The sequence below is a fragment of the Scyliorhinus torazame genome, chromosome 28 (assembly GCF_047496885.1).
Source record: "Scyliorhinus torazame isolate Kashiwa2021f chromosome 28, sScyTor2.1, whole genome shotgun sequence".
Classification (NCBI taxonomy): domain Eukaryota; kingdom Metazoa; phylum Chordata; class Chondrichthyes; order Carcharhiniformes; family Scyliorhinidae; genus Scyliorhinus; species Scyliorhinus torazame.
This window is the reverse complement of record NC_092734.1, coordinates 40697059-40719167: the sequence shown is the minus strand read 5'-3', so window position 1 is coordinate 40719167 and position 22109 is coordinate 40697059. Positions and strand designations below refer to the sequence as shown.

The window sequence follows — 22109 nt, the reverse complement described above, 5'->3', positions numbered from 1 at the left end:
TTTGTTTCAATGCGAGAAGTGTAGCTGGTAAGGCAGATGAACTTAGGGCTTGGATTAGTACCTGGGAATATGATGTTATTGGTATTACTGAGACTTGGTTGAGGGAAGGGCAAGACTGGCAATTAAATATCCCAGGGTGTAGATGCTTCAGGAGGGATAGAGAGGGAGGTAAAAGGGGTGGAGGAGTTGCATTACTGGTCAGAGATAATATTACAGCTGTGATTAAGGAGGGCACGATGGAGGATTCGAGCACTGAGGCAATATGGGTAGAGCTAAGAAATAGGAAGGGTGCAGTAACATTGTTGGGACTTTACTACAGGCCTCCCAAAAGTTAGCGTGAAGTCGAGGTACAAATATGTAGACAGATTATAGAAAAATGTAGGAGCAATAGGGTGGTCGCGATGGGAGATTTTAACTTCCCCAACATTGAATGGGACTCATGTAGTGTTGGAGGCATAGATGGAGCAGAATTTGAAAGGAGCATCCAGGAGAGTTTTTCAGAGCAGTATGTAAATAGTCCAACTCGGGAAGGGGCCATACTGGACCTGGTATTGGGGAATGATCCCGGCCAGGTGGTTGAAGTTTCAGTCGATGATTACTTTGGGAATAGCGATCACAATTCCGTAAGTTTTAGAATACTCATGGACAAAGACGCGAGTGGTCCGAAAGGAAGAGTGCTAAATTGGGGAAAGGCCAAGAATAACAAAATTCGGCAGGAGCTAGGGAATGTGGATTGGGAGCAGCTCTTTAAGGGGAAATCCACATTTGAAATGTGGGAGTCTTGTAAGGAAAGGTTGATTAGAGTGCAGGACAGACATGTCCCTGTGAAAATAAGGGATAGAAATGGCAAGATTAGGGAACCATGGATAACGGGTGGAATTGTGAGACTAGCTAAGATGAAAAAGGAAGCATACATAAGATCTAGGTGACTTAAAACTGATGAAGCTTTGGAGAAATATCGGGAAAGTAGGACAAATCTCAAACGTGCAATAAAGAGGGCTAAAAGGGGTCATGAAATATCTTTGGCTAACAGGGAAATCCCAAAGCCTCTTATTCGTATATAAGGAGCAAGAGGGTAACTAGAGAAAGGATTGGCCCACTCAAAGACAAAAGAGGGAATTTATGCGTGGAGTCAGAGGAAATGGGTGAGATTCGTAATGAGTACTTTGCATCGGTATTCACCAAGGAGAGGGACATGACGGATGTTGAGGCTAGGGATGGATGTTTAAATACTCTAGGTCAAGTCGGCATAAGGAAGGGGGAAGTTTTGGGTATTCTAAAAGGCACTAAGGTGGACAAGTCCCCAGGTCCGGATGGGATCTATCCCAGGTTACTGAGGGAAGCGAAGGACGAAATAGCTGGGGCCTTAACAGATATCTTTGCAGCATCCTTGAGCATGGGTGAGGTCCCGGAGGACTGGAGAATTGCTAATGTTGTCCCTTTGTTTAAGAAGGGTAGCAGGGATAATCCAGGAATTATAGACCTGTGAGCTTGACGTCAGTGATACTGAGGGATAGGATCTATTCACATTTGGAAGAAAATAGACTTATCAGTGATAGGCAGCATGGTTTTGTGCAGGGAAGGTCATGTCTTACAAACCTAATGGAATTCTTTGAGGAAGTGACAACGTTAATTGATGAGGGAAGGGCTGTAGATGTCCCTTACCAGCCTCCCCGAACAGGTGCCGGAATGTGGCGACTAGAGGCTTTTCACAGTAACTTCATTGAAGCCTACTTGTGACAATAAGCGATTTTCATTTTTCATTTCATATACATGGACTTCAGTAAGGCATTTGATAAAGTTTCCCATGGCAGGTTGATGGAAAAAGTGAAGTCGTATGGGGTTCAGGGTGTACTAGCTAGATGGATAAAGAACTGGCTGGGCAACAGGAGACAGAGAGTAGTGGTGGAAGGGAGTGTCTCGAAATGGAGAAAGGTGACTAGTGGTGTTCCACAGGGATCCGTGCTGGGACCACTGTTGTTTGTGATATACATAAATGATCTGGACGAAGGTATAGGTGGTCTGATTAGCAAGTTTGCAGATGATACTAAGATTGGTGGAGTTGCAGATAGCGAGGAGGACTTTCAGAGAATACAGCAAAATATAGATAGATTGGAGAGTTGGGCAGAGAAATGGCAGATGGAGTTCAATCCAGGCAAATGCGAGTTGATGCATTTTGGAAGATCTAATTCAAGAGCGGACTATACGGTCAATGGGAGAGTCCTGGGGAAAATTGATGTACAGAGAGATCTGGGAGTTCAGGTCCATTACACCCTGAAGGTGGCAATGCAGGTCGATAGAGTGGTCAAGAAGGCATACAGCATGCTTGCCTTCATCGGATGGGGGTTTTGAGTACAAGAGTCGGCAGGTCATGTTACAGTTGTATAGGACTTTGGTTAGGCCACATTTGGAATACTGCGTGCAGTTCTGGTCGCCACATTACCAGAAGGATGTAGATGCTTTAGAGAAGGTGCAGAGGAGATTCACCAGGATGTTGCCTGGTATGGAGGGTGCTAGCTATGAAGAAAGGTTGAGTAGATTAGGATTGTTTTTGTTGGAAAGACGGAGGTTGAGGGGGGACCTTATTGAGGTCTACAAAATCATGAGAGGTATGGACAAGGTGGATAGCAACAAGCTTTTTCCAAGAGTGGGGGTGTCAATTACAAGGGGTCACAATTTCAAGGTGAGAGGGGGAAAGTTTAAGGGAGATGTGCGTGGAAAGTATTTTACGCAGAGGGTGGTGGGTGCCTGGAATGCTTTGCCAGCGAAGGTGGCAGAGGCGGGCACGATAGCATCATTCAAGATGCATCTAGACAGATATATGAACGGGCGGGGAACAGAGGGAAGTAGATCCTTGGAAAATAGGCGACAGGTTTAGATAAAGGATCTGGATCGGCGCAGGCTGGGAGGGCCGAAGGGCCTGTTCCTGTGCTGTCATTTTCTTTGTTCTTTGTTTGTTACTCTGTATCTAACCCTGTGCTGTCCCTGTCCTGGGAGTGTTTGATGGGGACAGTGTAGAGAGAGCTTTACTCTGTATCTAACCCCGTGCTGTACCTGTCCTGGGAGTGTTTGATGGGGGCAGTGTAGAGAGAGCTTTACTCTGTATCTAACCCCGTGCTGTACCTGTCCTGGGAGTGTTTGAAGGGGACAGTGTAGAGAGAGCTTTACTCTGTATCTAACCCCGTGCTGTACCTGTCCTGGGAGTGTTTGATGGGGGCAGTGTAGAGGGAGCTTTACTCTGTATCTAACCCCGTGCTGTACCTGTCCTGGGAGTGTTTGATGGGGACAGTGTAGAGGGAGCTTTACTCTGTATCTAACCCCGTACTGTATCTGTCCTGGGAGTGTTTGATGGGGACAGTGAAGAGGGAACTTTACTCTGTATCTAACCCCGTGCTGTATCTGTCCTGGGAGTGTTTGATGGGGACAGTGTAGAGGGAACTTTACTCTGTATCTAACCCCGTGCTGTATCTGTACTGGGAGTGTTTGATGGGGACAGTGAAGAGGGAGATTTACTCTGTATCTAACCCCGTGCTGTACCTGTCCTGGGAGTGTTTGATGGGGACAGTGTAGAGGGAGATTTACTCTGTATCTAACCCCGTGCTGCACCTGTCCTGGGAGTGTTTGATGGCGACAGTGTAGAGGGAACTTTACTCTGTATCTAACCCCGTGCTGTATCTGTCCTGGGAGTGTTTGATGGGGACAGTGTAGAGGGAACTTTACTCTGTATCTAACCCCGTGCTGTATCTGTCCTGGGAGTGTTTGATGGGGACAGTGAAGAGGGAGCTTTACTCTGTATCTAACCCTGTGCTGTACCTGTCCTGGGAGTGTTTGATGGGGACAGTGTAGAGGGAGCTTTACTCTGTATCTAACCCCGTGCTGTATCTGTCCTGGGAGTGTTTGATGGGGACAGTGTAGAGGGAACTTTACTCTGTATCTAACCCCGTGCTGTATCTGTCCTGGGAGTGTTTGATGGGGACAGTGAAGAGGGAGCTTTACTCTGTATCTAACCCCGTGCTGTACCTGTCCTGGGAGTGTTTGATGGGGACAGTGTAGAGGGAGATTTACTCTGTATCTAACCCCGTGCTGCACCTGTCCTGGGAGTGTTTGATGGCGACAGTGTAGAGGGAACTTTACTCTGTATCTAATCCCATGCTGTACCTGTCCTGGGAGTGTTTGATGGGGACAGTGTAGAGGGAGCTTTACTCTGTATCTAACCCCGTGCTGTACCTGTCCTGGGAGTGTTTGATGGGGACAGTGTAGAGGGAGCTTTACTCTGTATCTAACCCCGTGCTGTGCCTGTCCTGGGAGTGTTTGATGGGTACAGTGTAGAGGGAACTTTACTCTATATCTAACCCCGTGCTGTACCTGTCCTGGGAGCGTTTGATGGGGACAGTGTAGAGTGAGCTTTACTCTGTATCTAACCCCGTGCTGTACCTGTCCTGGGAGCGTTTGATGGGGACAGTGTAGAGTGAGCTTTACTCTGTATCTAACCCCATGCTGCACCTGCCCTGGGAGTGTTTGATGGGGACAGTGTAGAGGGAGCTTTACTCTGTATCTAACCCCGTGCTGTACCTGTCCTGGGAGTGTTTGATGGGGACAGTGTAGAGGGAGCTTTACTCTGTATCTAACCCCGTGCCGTACCTGTCCTGGGAGTGTTTGATGGGGACAGTGTAGAGGGAGCTTTACTCTGTATCTAACCCCGTGCTGTACCAGTCCTGGGAGTGTTTGATGGGGACAGTGTAGAGGGAGCTTTAGCAAAATATGCATTTAGCCATAGCTCATGAGGAACTGGAACCATCGCTCTCTCTTAGAGAGAAATTAGTGGTTATCTGGCCTGATGGACATCACTGTGAATCTAGTATTGGTCGTGGTGAGGAAGCGGGCCCCAACTAATCTCAGCCAGATGTAAATTGGAGCTGTTGTTTGCTGTTATTCTTCACAGCTGCTAATTATTAAACTGAACAGATCAAATCGCAGAACAAACTCTGCCTGATGCACTGGGGGAGGTTTTTGAGGAAGGTTTGTGGGCTGATGCCCTGGGTAGGGTTAATTCCTCCTCCTCGTGTGCCAGGCTCAGCCTGATACAATTTAAGGTGGTTCACAGAGCGCACTTGACGGGGGCGAGGCTGAGTAGGTTCTTTGGGGTAGAGGACAGATGTGGAAGGTGCTCAGGGAGCCCGGCGAACCATGTCCATATGTTTTGGTCATGCCCGGCACTGGAGGGGTTCTGGAGAGGAGTGGCGGGAGCAATATCTTAGGTGGTGAAAGTCCGGGTCAAGCCAAGCTGGGGGCTAGCAATATTTGGAGTAGTGGACGAGCCGGGAGTGCAGGAGGCGAAAGAGGCCGGCATTCTGGCCTTTGCGTCCTCAGTAGCCCGGCGAAGGATCTTGCTAATGTGGAAGGAGGCGAAGCCCCCCCAGCCTGGAGGCCTGGATAAACGATATGGCTGGGTTCATAAAGCTGGAGAGGATTAAGTTCGCCTTGAGAGGGTCTTCGCAGGGGTTCTACAGGCGGTGGCAACCGTTCCTAGACTATTTCGCGGAGCGTTAGAGGAAGGCCGGTCAGCAGCAGCAGCAACCCGGGGGGGGGGGTGGAGGGGACGTCCTGGGGGGTGGGGGGGTGGGGGTGGGGGTGGGGGGGTGGGTGGGGGGGTGGGGGTGGGGGGGGGTGGGGGTGGGGGGGTGGGGGTGGGGGGGGGTGGGGGTGGGGGGTGGGGGGGGGTGGGGGTGGGGGGTGGGGGGGGTGGGGGTGGGGGGTGGGGGGGTGGGGGTGGGGGGGCGGGTGGGGGGGTCTTGGGAAGGAGGGGGGGAGAATGGGGGATTGCTTGGGGGGTGGATGAGCGGGAGTTAACATGAAGGATTGGGGAAACTGGCACGTGCGGGCGAGAGCCAGTGTATAAAGCTGTGTAAATATACCATTTTGCCATGTATATATCTTGCTCAGTGCGAAATTCGTGTTATTTTGTAAGGGGAAAAAATGGTGTTGATGAAAAACTTTAACAAATATATTTGTAAAAAAAAGTCTGACCCGGGACACCCACGCTAACTGTGTCTAAACACTGACCCCGGACACACGCAGTAACTGTGTCTAAACACTGACCCCGGGACACACGCTAACTGTGTCTAAACACTGACCCGGGCCACACGCACTAACTGTGTCTAAACACTGACCCCGGACACACGCAGTAACTGTGTCTAAACACTGACCCCGGGACACACGCTAACTGTGTCTAAACACTGACCCGGGACACCCACGCTAACTGTGTCTAAACACTGACCCGGGCCACACGCACTAACTGTGTCTAAACACTGACGCGGGACACACGCTAACTGTGTCTAAACACTGACCCCGGGACACACGCTAACTGTGTCTAAACACTGACCCGGGACACCCACGCTAACTGTGTCTAAACACTGACCCGGGCCACACGCACTAACTGTGTCTAAACACTGACGCGGGACACACGCTAACTGTGTCTAAACACTGACCCGGGACACACACACTAACTGTGTCTAAACACTGACCCGGGACACACACACTAACTGTGTCTAAACACTGACGCGGGACACACGCTAACTGTGTCTAAACACTGACCCGGGACACACACACTAACTGTGTCTAAACACTGACCCGGGCCACACGCACTAACTGTGTCTAAACACTGACCCGGGCCACACGCACTAACTGTGTCTAAACACTGACCCGGGACACACGCACTAACTGTGTCTAAACACTGACCCGGGCCACACGCACTAACTGTGTCTAAACACTGACCCGGGACACACAGGCTAACTGTGTCTAAACACTGACCCCGGACACACGCACTAACTGTGTCTAAACACTGACCCCGGACACACGCACTAACTGTGTCTAAACACTGACCCGGGCCACACACACTAACTGTGTCTAAACACTGACCCGGGACACACAGGCTAACTGTGTCTAAACACTGACCCGGGACACACGCACTAACTGTGTCTAAACACTGACCCCGGACACACGCACTAACTGTGTCTAAACACTGACCCCGGACACACGCACTAACTGTGTCTAAACACTGACCCGGGCCACACGCACTAACTGTGTCTAAACACTGACCCGGGACACACAGGCTAACTGTGTCTAAACACTGACCCGGGACACACGCACTAACTGTGTCTAAACACTGAGCCGGGACACACACAGTAACTGTGTCTAAACACTGACCTGGGACACACGCACTAACAGTGTCTAAACACTGACCCGGGACACACACACTAACTGTGTCTAAACACTGACCCGGGACACACGCACTAACTGTGTCTAAACACTGACCCGGGACACACGCACTGACTGTGTCTAAACACTGACCCGGGACACACACAGTAACTGTGTCTATACACTGACCCGGGACACACACAGTAACTATGTCTAAACACTGACCCGGGACACACGCACTGACTGTGTCGAAACACTGACCCGGGACACACGCACTAACTGTGTCTAAACACTGACGCGGGACACACGCACTAACTGTGTCTAAACACTGACCCGGGACACACACACTAACTTTGTCTAAACACTGACCCGGGACACACACAGTAACTGTGTCTAGACACTGACGCGGGACACACACACTAACTGTGTCTATACACTGACCCGGGACACACACAGTAACTGTGTCTAAACACTGACCCGGGACACACGCACTGACTGTGTCTAAACACTGACCCGGGACACACTCACTAACTGTGTCTCAACACTGACCCGGGACACACGCACACTAACTGTGTCTAAACACAGACCCGGGACACACGCACTGACTGTGTCTAAACACTGACCCGGGACACACACACTAACTGTGTCTAAACACTGACGCGGGACACACGCACACTAACTGTGTCTAAACACAGACCCGGGACACACACACTAACTGTGTCTAAACACTGACCCGGGACACACGCACTGACTGTGTCTAAAGACTGACGCGGGACACACGCACACTAACTGTGTCTAAACACTGACCCGGGACACACACAGTAACTGTGTCTATTCACGGACGCGGGACACACGCACTAACTGTGTCTAAACACTGACCCGGGACACACGCACTAACTGTGTCTAAACACTGACCCGGGACACACACAGTAACTGTGTCTAAACACTGACGCGGGACACACGCACTAACTGTGTCTAAACACTGACCCAGGACACACGCACTAACTGTGTCTAAACACTGACCCGGGACACACGCACTAACTGTGTCTAAACACTGACCCGGGACACACACAGTAACTGTGTCTAAACACTGACGCGGGACACACGCACTAACTGTGTCTAAACACTGACCCAGGACACACACAGTAACTGTGTCTAAACACTGACCCGGGACACACACACTAACTGTGTCTAAACACTGACGTGGGACACACGCACACTAACTGTGTCTAAACACTGACCCGGGACACACACAGTAACTGTGTCTAAACACTGACGCGGGACACACACACTAACTGTGTCTAAACACTGACCCGGGACACACGCACTAGCTGTGTCTAAACACTGACCCGGGACACACACACTAACTGTGTCTAAACACTGACCCGGGACACACGCTAACTGTGTCTAAACACTGACCCGGGACACACGCACTAACTGTGTCTAAACACTGACCCGGGACAAACACAGTAACTGTGTCTAAACACTGACCCGGGACACACGCACTAACTGTGTCTAAACACTGACCCGGGACACACGCTAACTGTGTCTAAACACTGACCCGGGACACACACACTGACTGTGTCTAAACACTGACGCGGGACACACGCACACTAACTGTGTCTAAACACTGACCCGGGACACACACAGTAACTGTGTCTAAACACTGACCCGGGACACACACACTAACTGTGTCTAAACACTGACGCGGGACACACACACTGACTGTGTCTAAACACTGACCCGGGACACACACACTGACTGTGTCTAAACACTGACCCGGGACACACGCACTAACGTGTCTAAACACTGACCCGGGACACACACAGTAACTGTGTCTTAACACTGACCCGGGACACACGCACTAACGTGTCTAAACACTGACCCGGGACACACACAGTAACTGTGTCTAAACACTGACGCGGGACACACGCACTAACTGTGTCTAAACACTGACCCGGGACACCCACGCTAACTGTGTCTAAACACTGACCCGGGACACACACAGTAACTGTGTCTAAACACTGACGCGGGACACACGCACTAACTGTGTCTAAACACTGACGCGGGACACACGCACACTAACTGTGTCTAAACACTGACCCGGGACACACACAGTAACTGTGTCTAAACACTGACGCGGGACACACACACTAACTGTGTCTATACACTGACCCGGGACACACACAGTAACTGTGTCTAAACACTGACCCGGGACACACGCACTGACTGTGTCTAAACACTGACCCGGGACACACACACTAACTGTGTCTAAACACTGACGCGGGACACACGCACACTAACTGTGTCTAAACACTGACGCGGGACACACGCACTAACTGTGTCTAAGCACTGACCCGGGACACACACACTGACTGTGTCTAAACACAGACCCGGGACACACACACTAACTGTGTCTAAACACTGACGCGGGACACACGCACTAACTGTGACTAAACACTGACCCGGGACACACGCACTAACTGTGTCTAAACACTGACGCGGGACACACGCACTAACTGTGTCTAAACACTGACCCGGGACACACACAGTAACTGTGTCTAAACACTGACCCGGGACACACACAGTAACTGTGTCTATACACTGACGCGGGACACACGCACTAACTGTGTCTAAACACTGACCCGGGACACACACACTAACTGTGTCTAAACACTGACCCGGGACACACACAGTAACTGTGTCTATACACTGACGCGGGACACACGCACTGACTGTGTCTAAACACTGACCCGGGACACACACACTGACTGTGTCTAAACACTGACCCGGGACACACACACTAACTGTGTCTAAACACTGACCCGGGACACACGCACTGACTGTGTCTAAACACTGACCCGGGACACACTCACTAACTGTGTCTCAACACTGACCCGGGACACACGCACACTAACTGTGTCTAAACACAGACCCGGGACACACGCACTGACTGTGTCTAAACACTGACCCGGGACACACACACTAACTGTGTCTAAACACTGACGCGGGACACACGCACACTAACTGTGTCTAAACACAGACCCGGGACACACACACTAACTGTGTCTAAACACTGACCCGGGACACACGCACTGACTGTGTCTAAAGACTGACGCGGGACACACGCACACTAACTGTGTCTAAACACTGACCCGGGACACACACAGTAACTGTGTCTATTCACGGACGCGGGACACACGCACTAACTGTGTCTAAACACTGACCCGGGACACACGCACTAACTGTGTCTAAACACTGACCCGGTACACACACAGTAACTGTGTCTAAACACTGACGCGGGACACACGCACTAACTGTGTCTAAACACTGACCCAGGACACACACAGTAACTGTGTCTAAACACTGACCCGGGACACACACAATAACTGTGTCTAAACACTGACGTGGGACACACGCACACTAACTGTGTCTAAACACTGACCCGGGACACACACAGTAACTGTGTCTAAACACTGACGCGGGACACACACACTAACTGTGTCTAAACACTGACCCGGGACACACGCACTAGCTGTGTCTAAACACTGACCCGGGACAAACACAGTAACTGTGTCTAAACACTGACCCGGGACACACGCACTAACTGTGTCTAAACACTGACCCGGGACACACGCTAACTGTGTCTAAACACTGACCCGGGACACACACACTGACTGTGTCTAAACACTGACGCGGGACACACGCACACTAACTGTGTCTAAACACTGACCTGGGACACACACAGTAACTGTGTCTATACACTGACCCGGGACACACACACTAACTGTGTCTAAACACTGACGCGGGACACACACACTAACTGTGTCTAAACACTGACCCGGGACACACACAGTAACTGTGTCTAAACACTGACCCGGGACACACACACTAACTGTGTCTAAACACTGACGCGGGACACACACACTGACTGTGTCTAAACACTGACCCGGGACACACACACTGACTGTGTCTAAACACTGACCCGGGACACACGCACTAACGTGTCTAAACACTGACCCGGGACACACACAGTAACTGTGTCTTAACACTGACCCGGGACACACGCACTAACGTGTCTAAACACTGACCCGGGACACACACAGTAACTGTGTCTAAACACTGACGCGGGACACACGCACTAACTGTGTCTAAACACTGACCCGGGACACCCACGCTAACTGTGTCTAAACACTGACCCGGGACACACACAGTAACTGTGTCTAAACACTGACGCGGGACACACGCACTAACTGTGTCTAAACACTGACGCGGGACACACGCACACTAACTGTGTCTAAACACTGACCCGGGACACACACAGTAACTGTGTCTAAACACTGACGCGGGACACACGCACTAACTGTGTCTAAACACTGACCCAGGACACACGCACTAACTGTGTCTAAACACTGACCCGGGACACACACACTATCTGTGTCTAAACACTTACCCGGGACACACGCACTAACTGTATCTAACACTGACCCGGGACACACGCACTAACTGTGTCTAAACACTGACCCGGGACGGACACACTAACTGTGTCTAAACACTGACCCGGGACGGACACACTAACTGTGTCTAAACACTGACCCGGGACACAGACAGTAACTGTGTCTTAACACTGACCCGGGACACACACAGTAACTGTGTCTAAACACTGACGCAAGACACACGCACTAACTGTGTCTAAACACTAACCTGGGACACACGAGTAACTGTGTCTAAACACTGACCCGGGACACACACACTAACTGTGTCTAAACACTGACCCGTGACACAGACGCTAACTGTGTCTAAACACTGACGCGGGACACACGCACTAACTGTGTCTAAACACTGACGCGGGACACACACAGTAACTGTGTCTAAACACTGACCCGTGACACACACAGTAACTGTGTCTAAACACTGACCCGGGACACACACAGTAACTGTGTCTAAACACTTACCCGGGACACACACACTGACTGTGTCTAAACACTGACCCGGGACACACACGCTAACTGTGTCTAAACCCTGACCCGGGACACACACAGTAACTGTGTCTAAACACTGACCCGTGACACCCACGCTAACTGTGTCTAAACACTGACCCGGGACACCCACGCTAACTGTGTCTAAACACTGACCCGGGACACCCACGCTAACTGTGTATAAACACTGACCCGGGACACACACACACTATCTGTGTCTAAACACTGACCCGGGACACACATGCTAACTGTGTCTAAACACTGACCCGGGACACACGCACTAACTGTGTCTAAACCCTGACCCGGGACACACACAGTAACTGTGTCTAAACACTGACCCGGGACACACACAGTAACTGTGTCTAAACACTGACCCGTGACACCCACACTAACTGTGTCTAAACACTGACCCGGGACACCCACGCTAACTGTGTATAAACACTGACGCGGGACACACACAGTAACTGTGTCTAAACACTGACCCGTGACACCCACACTAACTGTGTCTAAACACTGACCCGGGACACCCACGCTAACTGTGTATAAACACTGACGCGGGACACACACAGTAACTGTGTCTAAACACTGACCCGGGACACCCACGCTAACTGTGTATAAACACTGACCCGGGACACACACACACTAACTGTGTCTGAACACTGACCCGGGACACACCCACTGACTGTGTCTCAACACTGACCCATGACACCCACACTGACTGTGTCTAAACACTGACCCGTGACACACACACTGACTGTGTCTAAACTGTCTATCTGCAGCCCGGTTGCCTTCTGACGACCAGACACAGATTACAAGACAGCATCGCCGCAGAGAACTGGAGGAGAGGCAGAAATTGTACAGGTAAATTGACAGATGAATCATTGTCCAGATAAATCATTGTGCAGATAAATCATTGTGCAGCTAAATCATTGTCCAGATAAATCATTGTGCAGATAATTCATTGTGCAGATAATTCATTGTGCAGGTAAATCATTGTGCAGCTTAATCATTGTTCAGATAAATCATTGTGCAGATAAGTCATTGTACAGATAAATCATTGTGCAGATAATTCATTGTGCAGGTAAATCATTGTGCAGGTAAATCATTGTCCAGATAAATCATTGTCCAGATAAATCATTGTGCAGGTAAATCATTGTGCAGGTAAATCATTGTCCAGATAAATCATTGTGCAGATAATTCATTGTGCAGATAATTCATTGTGCAGGTAAATCATTGTGCAGGTTAATCATTGTTCAGATAAATCATTGTGCAGGTAAATCATTGTGCAGATAAATCATTCTGCAGATAAATCATTGTCCAGATAAATCATTGTCCAGATAAATCATTGTGCAGGTAAATCATTGTGCAGATAAATCATTCTGCAGATAAATCATTGTTCAGATAAGTCATTGTGCAGGTAAATCATTGTGCAGGTAAATCATTGTCCAGATAAATCATTGTGCAGATAATTCATTGTGCAGATAATTCATTGTGCAGATAATTCATTGTGCAGGTAAATCATTGTGCAGGTAAATCATTGTCCAGATAAATCATTGTCCAGATAAATCATTGTGCAGGTAAATCATTGTGCAGGTAAATCATTGTCCAGATAAATCATTGTGCAGATAATTCATTGTGCAGATAATTCATTGTGCAGGTAAATCATTGTGCAGGTTAATCATTGTTCAGATAAATCATTGTGCAGGTAAATCATTGTGCAGATAAATCATTCTGCAGATAAATCATTGTCCAGATAAATCATTGTCCAGATAAATCATTGTGCAGGTAAATCATTGTGCAGATAAATCATTCTGCAGATAAATCATTGTTCAGATAAGTCATTGTGCAGGTAAATCATTGTGCAGGTAAATCATTGTCCAGATAAATCATTGTGCAGATAATTCATTGTGCAGATAATTCATTGTGCAGATAATTCATTGTGCAGGTAAATCATTGTGCAGGTAAATCATTGTCCAGATAAATCATTGTCCAGATAAATCATTGTGCAGGTAAATCATTGTGCAGGTAAATCATTGTCCAGATAAATCATTGTGCAGATAATTCATTGTGCAGATAATTCATTGTGCAGATAATTCATTGTGCAGGTAAATCATTGTGCAGGTTAATCATTGTTCAGATAAATCATTGTGCAGGTAAATCATTGTGCAGATAAATCATTCTGCAGATAAATCATTGTCCAGATAAATCATTGTACAGATAAATCATTGTGCAGGTAAATCATTGTACAGATAAATTATTATGCAGATAAATCATTGTGCAGGTAAATCATTGTACAGATAAATCATTGTGGAGACAAATCATTGTGCAGATAAATCATTGACCAGATAAATCATTGTGCAGATAATTCATTGTGCAGGTAAATCATTGTCCAGATAAATCATTATGCAGATAACTCATTGTGCAGGCAAATCATTGTGCAGGTTAATCATTGTGCAGGTAAATCATTGTACAGATAAATCATTATGCAGGTAAATCATTGTGCAGGTAAATCATTGTGCAGATAAGTCATTGTACAGATAAATCATTGTGCAGGTAAATCATTGTGCAGATAAATCATTGTACAGATAAATCATTGTCCAGATAAATCATTGTGCAGATAATTCATTGTGCAGGTAAATCATTGTCCAGATAAATCATTGTCCAGATAAATCATTGTCCAGATAAATCATTGTGCAGGCAAATCATTGTGCAGGTTAATCTTTGTGCAGGTTAATCTTTGTGCAGGTTAATCTTTGTGCAGATAAATCATTGTACAGATAAATCATTGTCCAGATAAATCATTGTGCAGATAATTCATTGTGCAGGTAAATCATTGTCCAGATACATCATTATGCAGATAAATCCTTGTGCAGGTAAATCAGTGTGCAGATAAATCATTGTGCAGATAAATCATTGTGCAGATAAATCATTGTGGAGATAAATCATTGTACAGATAAATCATTATGCAGATAAATCATTGTGCAGATCAATCATTGCACATGTAAATCATTGTACAGGTAAATCAATGTGCAGATAAATCATAGTACAAGTTAACTTTGTGCAGGTCAATAATTGTGCAGGTAAATCACGCTGTGGGGAAATAACTGCGACAAATCATTGTGCAGGGAAATCAGTATGCATGGAAATGTGTGCAGGGAAATCGGTGTGCAGATAAATCATTGAGTGTGTAGAACATTCTGTTGGTAAATAATTGTGTCGGTAAATGATTGTGCAGGTAAATCATTGTACAGCTAAATCATTGTACAGCTAAATCATTGTACAACTAAATAATTGTGCAGCAAAATCAGTGTGCAGCGAGATCACTGTGCAGATAAATCATTTTGCAGATAAATCATTGTGCAAGTAAATTATTGTACAGGTAAATCCGTGTGCAGGTAAATCCGTGTGCAGGTAAATCCGTGTGCAGGCAAATCATTGTACTGGTAAATCAGTGTGCAAGTAAATCATTGTGCAGGTAAATAATTGTGCAAGTAAATCATTGTACAGGTAAATCATTTTACAGGTAAATCATTGTGCAAGTAAATTATTGTACAGGTAAATTATTGTGGAGGTCAATCATTCTGCAGGTATATCGTTGAAGAGATAAATCATTGCACAGAGAAATCATTGTACCGGTAAATGCTTGTGCAGGTAAATCACTCCGTGGGGAAATAACTGTGTGAAAAATCATTGTGCAGGGAAATCGTTGTACCGATAAATCATTGTGCAGGTAATTCATTGAGGAGGGAAATAACTCTGGAGACTTGGGCGGAGAGATGGCAGATGGAGTTTAATCCGGACAAATGTGAGGTAATGCATTTTGGAAGGTCTAATGCAGGCAGGGAATATACAGTGAATGGTAGAACCCTCAAGAGTATTGACAGTCAGAGAGATCTAGGTGTACAGGTCCACAGGTCACTGAAAGGGGCAACACAGGTGGAAAAGGTAGTCAAGACGGCATACGGCATGCTTGCCTTCATTGGCCGGGGCATTGAGTATAAGGATTGGCAAGTCATGTTGCAGCTGTATAGAACCTTAGTTAGGCCACACTTGGAGTCTCGTGTTCAATTCTGGTCACCACACTACCAGAAGGATGTGGAGGCTTTAGAGAGGGTGCAGAAGAGTTTTACCAGAATGTTGCCTGGTATGGAGGGCATTAGCTATGAGGAGTGGTTGAATGAACTTGGTTTGTTCTCACTGGAACGAAGGAGATTGAGGGACACCCTGATCGAGATCTACAAAATTATGAGGGGCATAGACAGAGTGGATAGTCAGAGACTTTTCCCAGGGTAGAGGGGTCAATTACTAGGGGGCATAGGTTTAAGGTGAGAGGGGCAAGGTTTAGAGTAGATGTACGAGGCAAGTTTTTTACACAGAGGGTAGTGGGTGGCTGGAACTCGCTACCGGAGGAGGTAGTGGAAGCAGGGACGATAGTGACATTTAAGGGGCATCTTGACAAATACATGAATAGGATGGGAATAGAGGGATACGGACCCAGGAAGTGTAGAAGATTGTAGTTTAGTCGGGCAGCATGGTCGGCACGGGCTAGGAGGGCCGAAGGGCCTGTTCCTGTGCTGTACATTTCTTTGTTCTTTGTTCTTCTTTGAAATCACTGTGATAAATCATTTTGCAGGGAAATCAGTGTGTATGAAAATGTGTGCAGGGAATTCAGTGTGCAGATTAATCATTGTGTGTGTAGATCGCTGTGCTGGTAAATAATTGTGAAGGTAAACGATTGTACAGCTAAATCATTGTGCAGCTAAATCATTTTGCAGATAAATCATTGTGCAAGTAAATCAGTGTGCAGGTAAATCAGTGTGCAGGTAAATCAGTGTGCAGGTAAATCAGTGTGCAGGTAAATCAGTGTGCAGGTAAATCAGTGTGCAAGTAAATCAGTGTGCAGGTAAATCATTGTACAGGTAAATCTTTGTACAGGTAAATCATTGTGCAGCGAAATCATTTTGCAGATAAATCATCGTGCAAGTAAATTATTGTACAGGTAAATAATTGTGCAGGTAAATCAGTGTGCAAGTAAATTATTGTACAGGTAAATAATTGTAGAGATTGTAATCATTGTGGAGGTCAATCATTCTGCAGATATATCATTGAAGAGATATACCATTGTAACTCATTGTACCGGTAAATCATTGTGCAGGTAAATCACTCTGTGGGGAAATAACTGTGCGAGAAATCATTGTGGAGGGAAATCAGTGTGCATGGAAATGTGTGCAAGGAAATCAGTGTGCAGATAAATCATTTTGTGTGTAGATCATTGTGCCGGTAAATTATTGTAAAGGTAAATCATTGTAAAGCTGTATCATTGTACAGTGAAATCATTTTGCAGATAAATAATTGTGCAAGTAAATCACTGTACAGGTAAATTATTGAGCAAATAAATTATTGTACAGATATACCATTGTGCAAGGTAAATAATTGTGCTGGTAAATCAGTGTGCAGGTAAATAATTTTATAGGTAAAGTATTGTCCAGGTAAATCATTGTACAGCTAAATCATTGTGCAGGTAAATCATTGCACAGGTGAATTATTGCACAGGTAAATCATTGTACAGTAAATTATTGCACAGTTAAATCATTGTGCAGCTAAGTCATTGTAGATGTAACGCATTGTGTAGTGAAATCATTGTGCAGGGAAATCAGTGTGCAGGGAAATCAGTGTGCAAGGAAATGTGTGCAGGGAAATCAGTGTGAAGATAAATCATTGCATGTGTAGATCATTGTGCCAGTAAATCATTGTGAAGGTAAATAATTGTATCGGTAAATCAGTGTGCAGATAAATCATTGTACAGATAAATGATAGTACAGTGATTTATCTGCAAAATGATTTCACTGTACTATCATTTATCTGTACAATGATTTATCTGCACACTGATTTACCGATACAATTATTTACCTTCACAATGATTTACAATGGTTTATCTGCAAAATGATTTCATTGTGCACGTAAATCATTGTACTGGTAAATCATTGTGCAGATAAATCATTGTACAAATATAGCATTGTGCAACAAATAATTGTACAGATAAATTATTGCGCAGGTAAATCATTGTGCAGGTAAATCATTGTGCAGGTAAATCATTGTGCAGGTAAATCAGTGTGCAGGTAAATCAGTGTGCAAGTAAATCAGTGTGCAGGTAAATCATTGTGCAGGTAAATCAGTGTGCAAGTAAATCATTGTGCAGGTAAATCATTGTGCAGATAAATCAGTGTGCAGGTAAATCAGTGTGCAGGTAAATCAGTGTGCAGGTAAATCATTGTGCAGGTAAATCAGTGTGCAGGTAAATCAGTGTGCAGGTAAATCAGTGTGCAGGTAAATCAGTGTGCAGGTAAATCAGTGTGCAGGTAAATCAGTGTGCAGGTAAATCAGTGTGCAGGTACATGGTACGGGTATATCACTGTCCATGGAATAAGTTAGTTTGTTGCTTTGCTAAATGTGAATGGATTTCTCTGTGTAACTGACTAAAACTGGCCTGTCAGCCGCTGCACTCATTGGGTTCACCCTCACGGGGAGGGAGTATTGTGGTTATATCTGTGTCCCAGCTGTCTCTGAGTTAGCAGCGGGAGACGACTGCAGCAACTCTGTGAGTAACCTGAACCGCTAATTACTGCCCATTCACCCCACCACCCACAATGCTAACACAGCCCACCATTCCCTGCCTTGCCAACGTCCCCATTGCTAGCTTGTGTTCTGACCCATTTCCCTGCTGAATTTGGTGAGATTTTTCCGTGCACCTGATTCGCTGCCTGGAGCCGATTTGGCAAGTGTGAAAATTACATGGTGGCCCCTCACCACTAGAATGGGCGGCCACAGAAATGGCAAAATACTCCTCAATGTTGCCCCCTTTAGCTTCAAGGACTGGGTTCTCCAAATTGCCTGTGTTTGATTCCTCCGCTGTAGATTGTTTCAGGGAGTGTGTAATGTGACATCCGGGCAGTGCAGATACCTGGACAGTAACTAGTCCTGGGGAACTGAGAAACGTGTCTCACTCTGAGGTCTGCAGCTTCCTTGTTTCAGTAGCCTGCCCGTTGGAAACAAACAGGTCTTCCAATAATTTGCCTGTGCCTTCACCGCAGCTGGGGAGAAGTCAAATGAGCCTTTTGTTAACCTTGTTTTTGTGGTCAGATCGTTTGCATTATTCATGGTGTATCACTGACACAGTGGTTAGCACGGCTGCCTCGAGGCGCCAGGGACCTGGGTTCAATTCGGCCCCGGGTGACTGGCTGTGTGGATCGCTGAATCACACAGCGCGGAACAGGCCCTTCGGCCCATCGAGCCTGCCCCGCTGCATGAAAAACCCCCGACCTGCCCACCTCACCCCATCCACCAGCACTGGGCCCACAGCCTGGAATGTTAGGCCGTGCCCAGCGCTCATCCAGGTACTTTGTAAAGGATGTGAGGCAACCCGCCTCCCCCACCCTCCCAGGCAGCGCGTTCCAGACCCGCCTCTCCCACCCTCCCAGGCAGCGCGTTCCAGACCCGCCTCTCCCACCCTCCCAGGCAGCGCGTCCCAGACCCGCCTCTCCCACCCTCCCAGGCAGCGCGTTCCAGACCCGCCTCTCCCACCCTCCCAGGCAGCGCGTCCCAGACCCGCCTCTCCCACCCTCCCAGGCAGCGCGTTCCAGACCCGCCTCTCCCACCCTCCCAGGCAGCGCGTTCCAGACCCGCCTCTCCCACCCTCCCAGGCAGCGCGTTCCAGACCCGCCTCTCCCACCCTCCCAGGCAGCGCGTTCCAGACCCGCCTCTCCCACCCTCCCAGGCAGCGCGTTCCAGACCCGCCTCTCCCACCCTCCCAGGCAGCACGTCCCAGACCCGCCTCTCCCACCCTCCCAGGCAGCGCGTCCCAGACCCGCCTCTCCCACCCTCCCAGGCAGCGCGTTCCAGACCCGCCTCCCCCACCCTCCCAGGCAGCGCGTCCCAGACCCGCCTCTCCCACCCTCCCAGGCAGCGCGTCCCAGACCCGCCTCTCCCACCCTCCCAGGCAGCGCGTCCCAGACCCGCCTCTCCCACCCTCCCAGGCAGCGCGTCCCAGACCCGCCTCTCCCACCCTCCCAGGCAGCGCGTTCCAGACCCGCCTCTCCCACCCTCCCAGGCAGCGCGTCCCAGACCCGCCTCTCCCACCCTCCCAGGCAGCGCGTCCCAGACCCTCACCACCCTCTGGGGGAAAAACCTTTTCCTCAAATCCCCCCTAAACTTCCGGCCCCTCACCCTGAACTTGTGTCCCCCTCGTAACCGACCCTTCAACTAAGGGGAACAGCTGCTCCCTATCCACCCTGTCCATGTCCCTCAGAATCTTGTCCACCTCGATCAGGCCGCCCCTCAGTCTTCTCTGCTCCAACGAAAACAACCCAAGCCTATCCAACCTCTCTGCATAACTGGAATGCTCCATCCCAGGCACCATCCTGGTGAATCTCCTCTGCATCCCCTCCAGTGCAATCACATCCTTCCTATAATGTGGTGACCAGAATTGCACACAGTGCTCCAGCTGTGGCCTCACCAAAGTTCTGTACAACTCCAACATGACCTCCCTGCTTTTGTAATCTGTGCCCCGATTGATAAAGGCAAGTGTCCCATATGCCTTTTTCACCCCCCTATTAACCTGCCCTCTGCCTTCAGAGATCTCTGGACAAACACGCCAAGGTCCCTTTGTTCCTCGGAGCTTCCCAGTGTCGGGCCATTCAGTGAATGTTTCCTTGTCAAGTTACTCCTTCCAAAGTGGAGTTTGCAGGGTCTCCCCGTGTGTGCGTGGGTTTCCTCCGGGTGACCCGGTTTCCCCCATAGTCCAAAGATGTGCAGGTTAGATGGACTGGCCATGCTAGTGTAAGCGGGGTAATGGGGATATGGTGGGGACTCTTTCGGAGCGTCAGTGCAGACCCGATGGGCCGAATAGCCTCTGTCTGCACTGTAGGGGTTCTATGATGTACGGGCTGTCTTCCTCCCTGAGATGTGGAAGACTTTGCTTTGGTCTCTCACTCAGCGGGACGGGACCCTCCTCACCATGATGGACAGGTGATCACTCCCGCTTACCCCTTGCAGCTGCTTTGAGCCAATACCAGGCAGTGCTGTCAGGTTCACTTTCCTGTATCCTGCACCGGATTTATAAAGATGCCGTCCTTACCCGGTCTGGCCTACCTGCGACTCCAGACCCACAGCAATGTGGTCGACTCTTAAATGCCCTCAGGGATGGACAATAAATGTTGGCCCAGCGACACCCACACCCCAGGAATGAATATAAAAGAAGCTCCTGTCACCCTTTAACCTCCTCGAAGCTTAGTCTCGTTGACCTATGACTCAAGAGTTCAGATCAGTGGGTGTGTTTTGCCAGAGGGCGCGTAGGTCACACAGGTCAACACAGGGAGAACTTGTTCAATTCGCTCTGGAATCGGAGTTGATGTTTAACCCTGTCATTCCCATTCTGTGCCTCGGACCTAGTCACCCATCTTTGGTACATTGGTTAAAGATACCTTAGCGACGGAGTTCCTTTTCCAGTTTGTTATCAGACCCCCCCCCCCCCCCCCCCCCCTTCCCAGCTGAGCTCTACATACTCTCATTGCTCCATAATCCTTCGGTCCCTCCAGTAATTCTCCCCGACAAGATCTTTCCGAAAGTGTTGTGCCCAGAATTGGACGGAATAGAATCTACAGAATATTAGCACTGTTGCTTCACAGCTCCAGGGTCCCAGGTTCGATTCCCGGCTTGGGTCACTGTCTGTGCGGAGTCTGCACGTTCTCCCCGTGTCAGCGTGGGTTTCCTCCGGGTGCTCCGGTTTCCTCCCACAAGTCCCGAAAGACGCGCTGTTAGGTGAATTGGACATTCTGAATTCTCCCTCTGTGTACCTGAACAGGTGTAGCGACTAGGGGATTTTCCCAGTAACTTCATTGAAGTGTTAATGTAATCCTACTTGTGACATTATTTTGC

The 22109-nt window shown here is 48.3% G+C and overlaps 1 protein-coding gene across 1 annotated transcript in view; it reads left to right on the top strand.

Annotated features, from left to right (window-relative positions):
* The window catches only part of LOC140403693 (polyunsaturated fatty acid 5-lipoxygenase-like), a 164370-nt gene that overhangs the window by 50969 nt on the left and 91292 nt on the right, over window positions 1-22109 (top strand). The window contains 1 exon segment of the mRNA XM_072491871.1: window positions 12956-13037. Coding sequence (XP_072347972.1) covers window positions 12956-13037 — 82 coding nt within the window.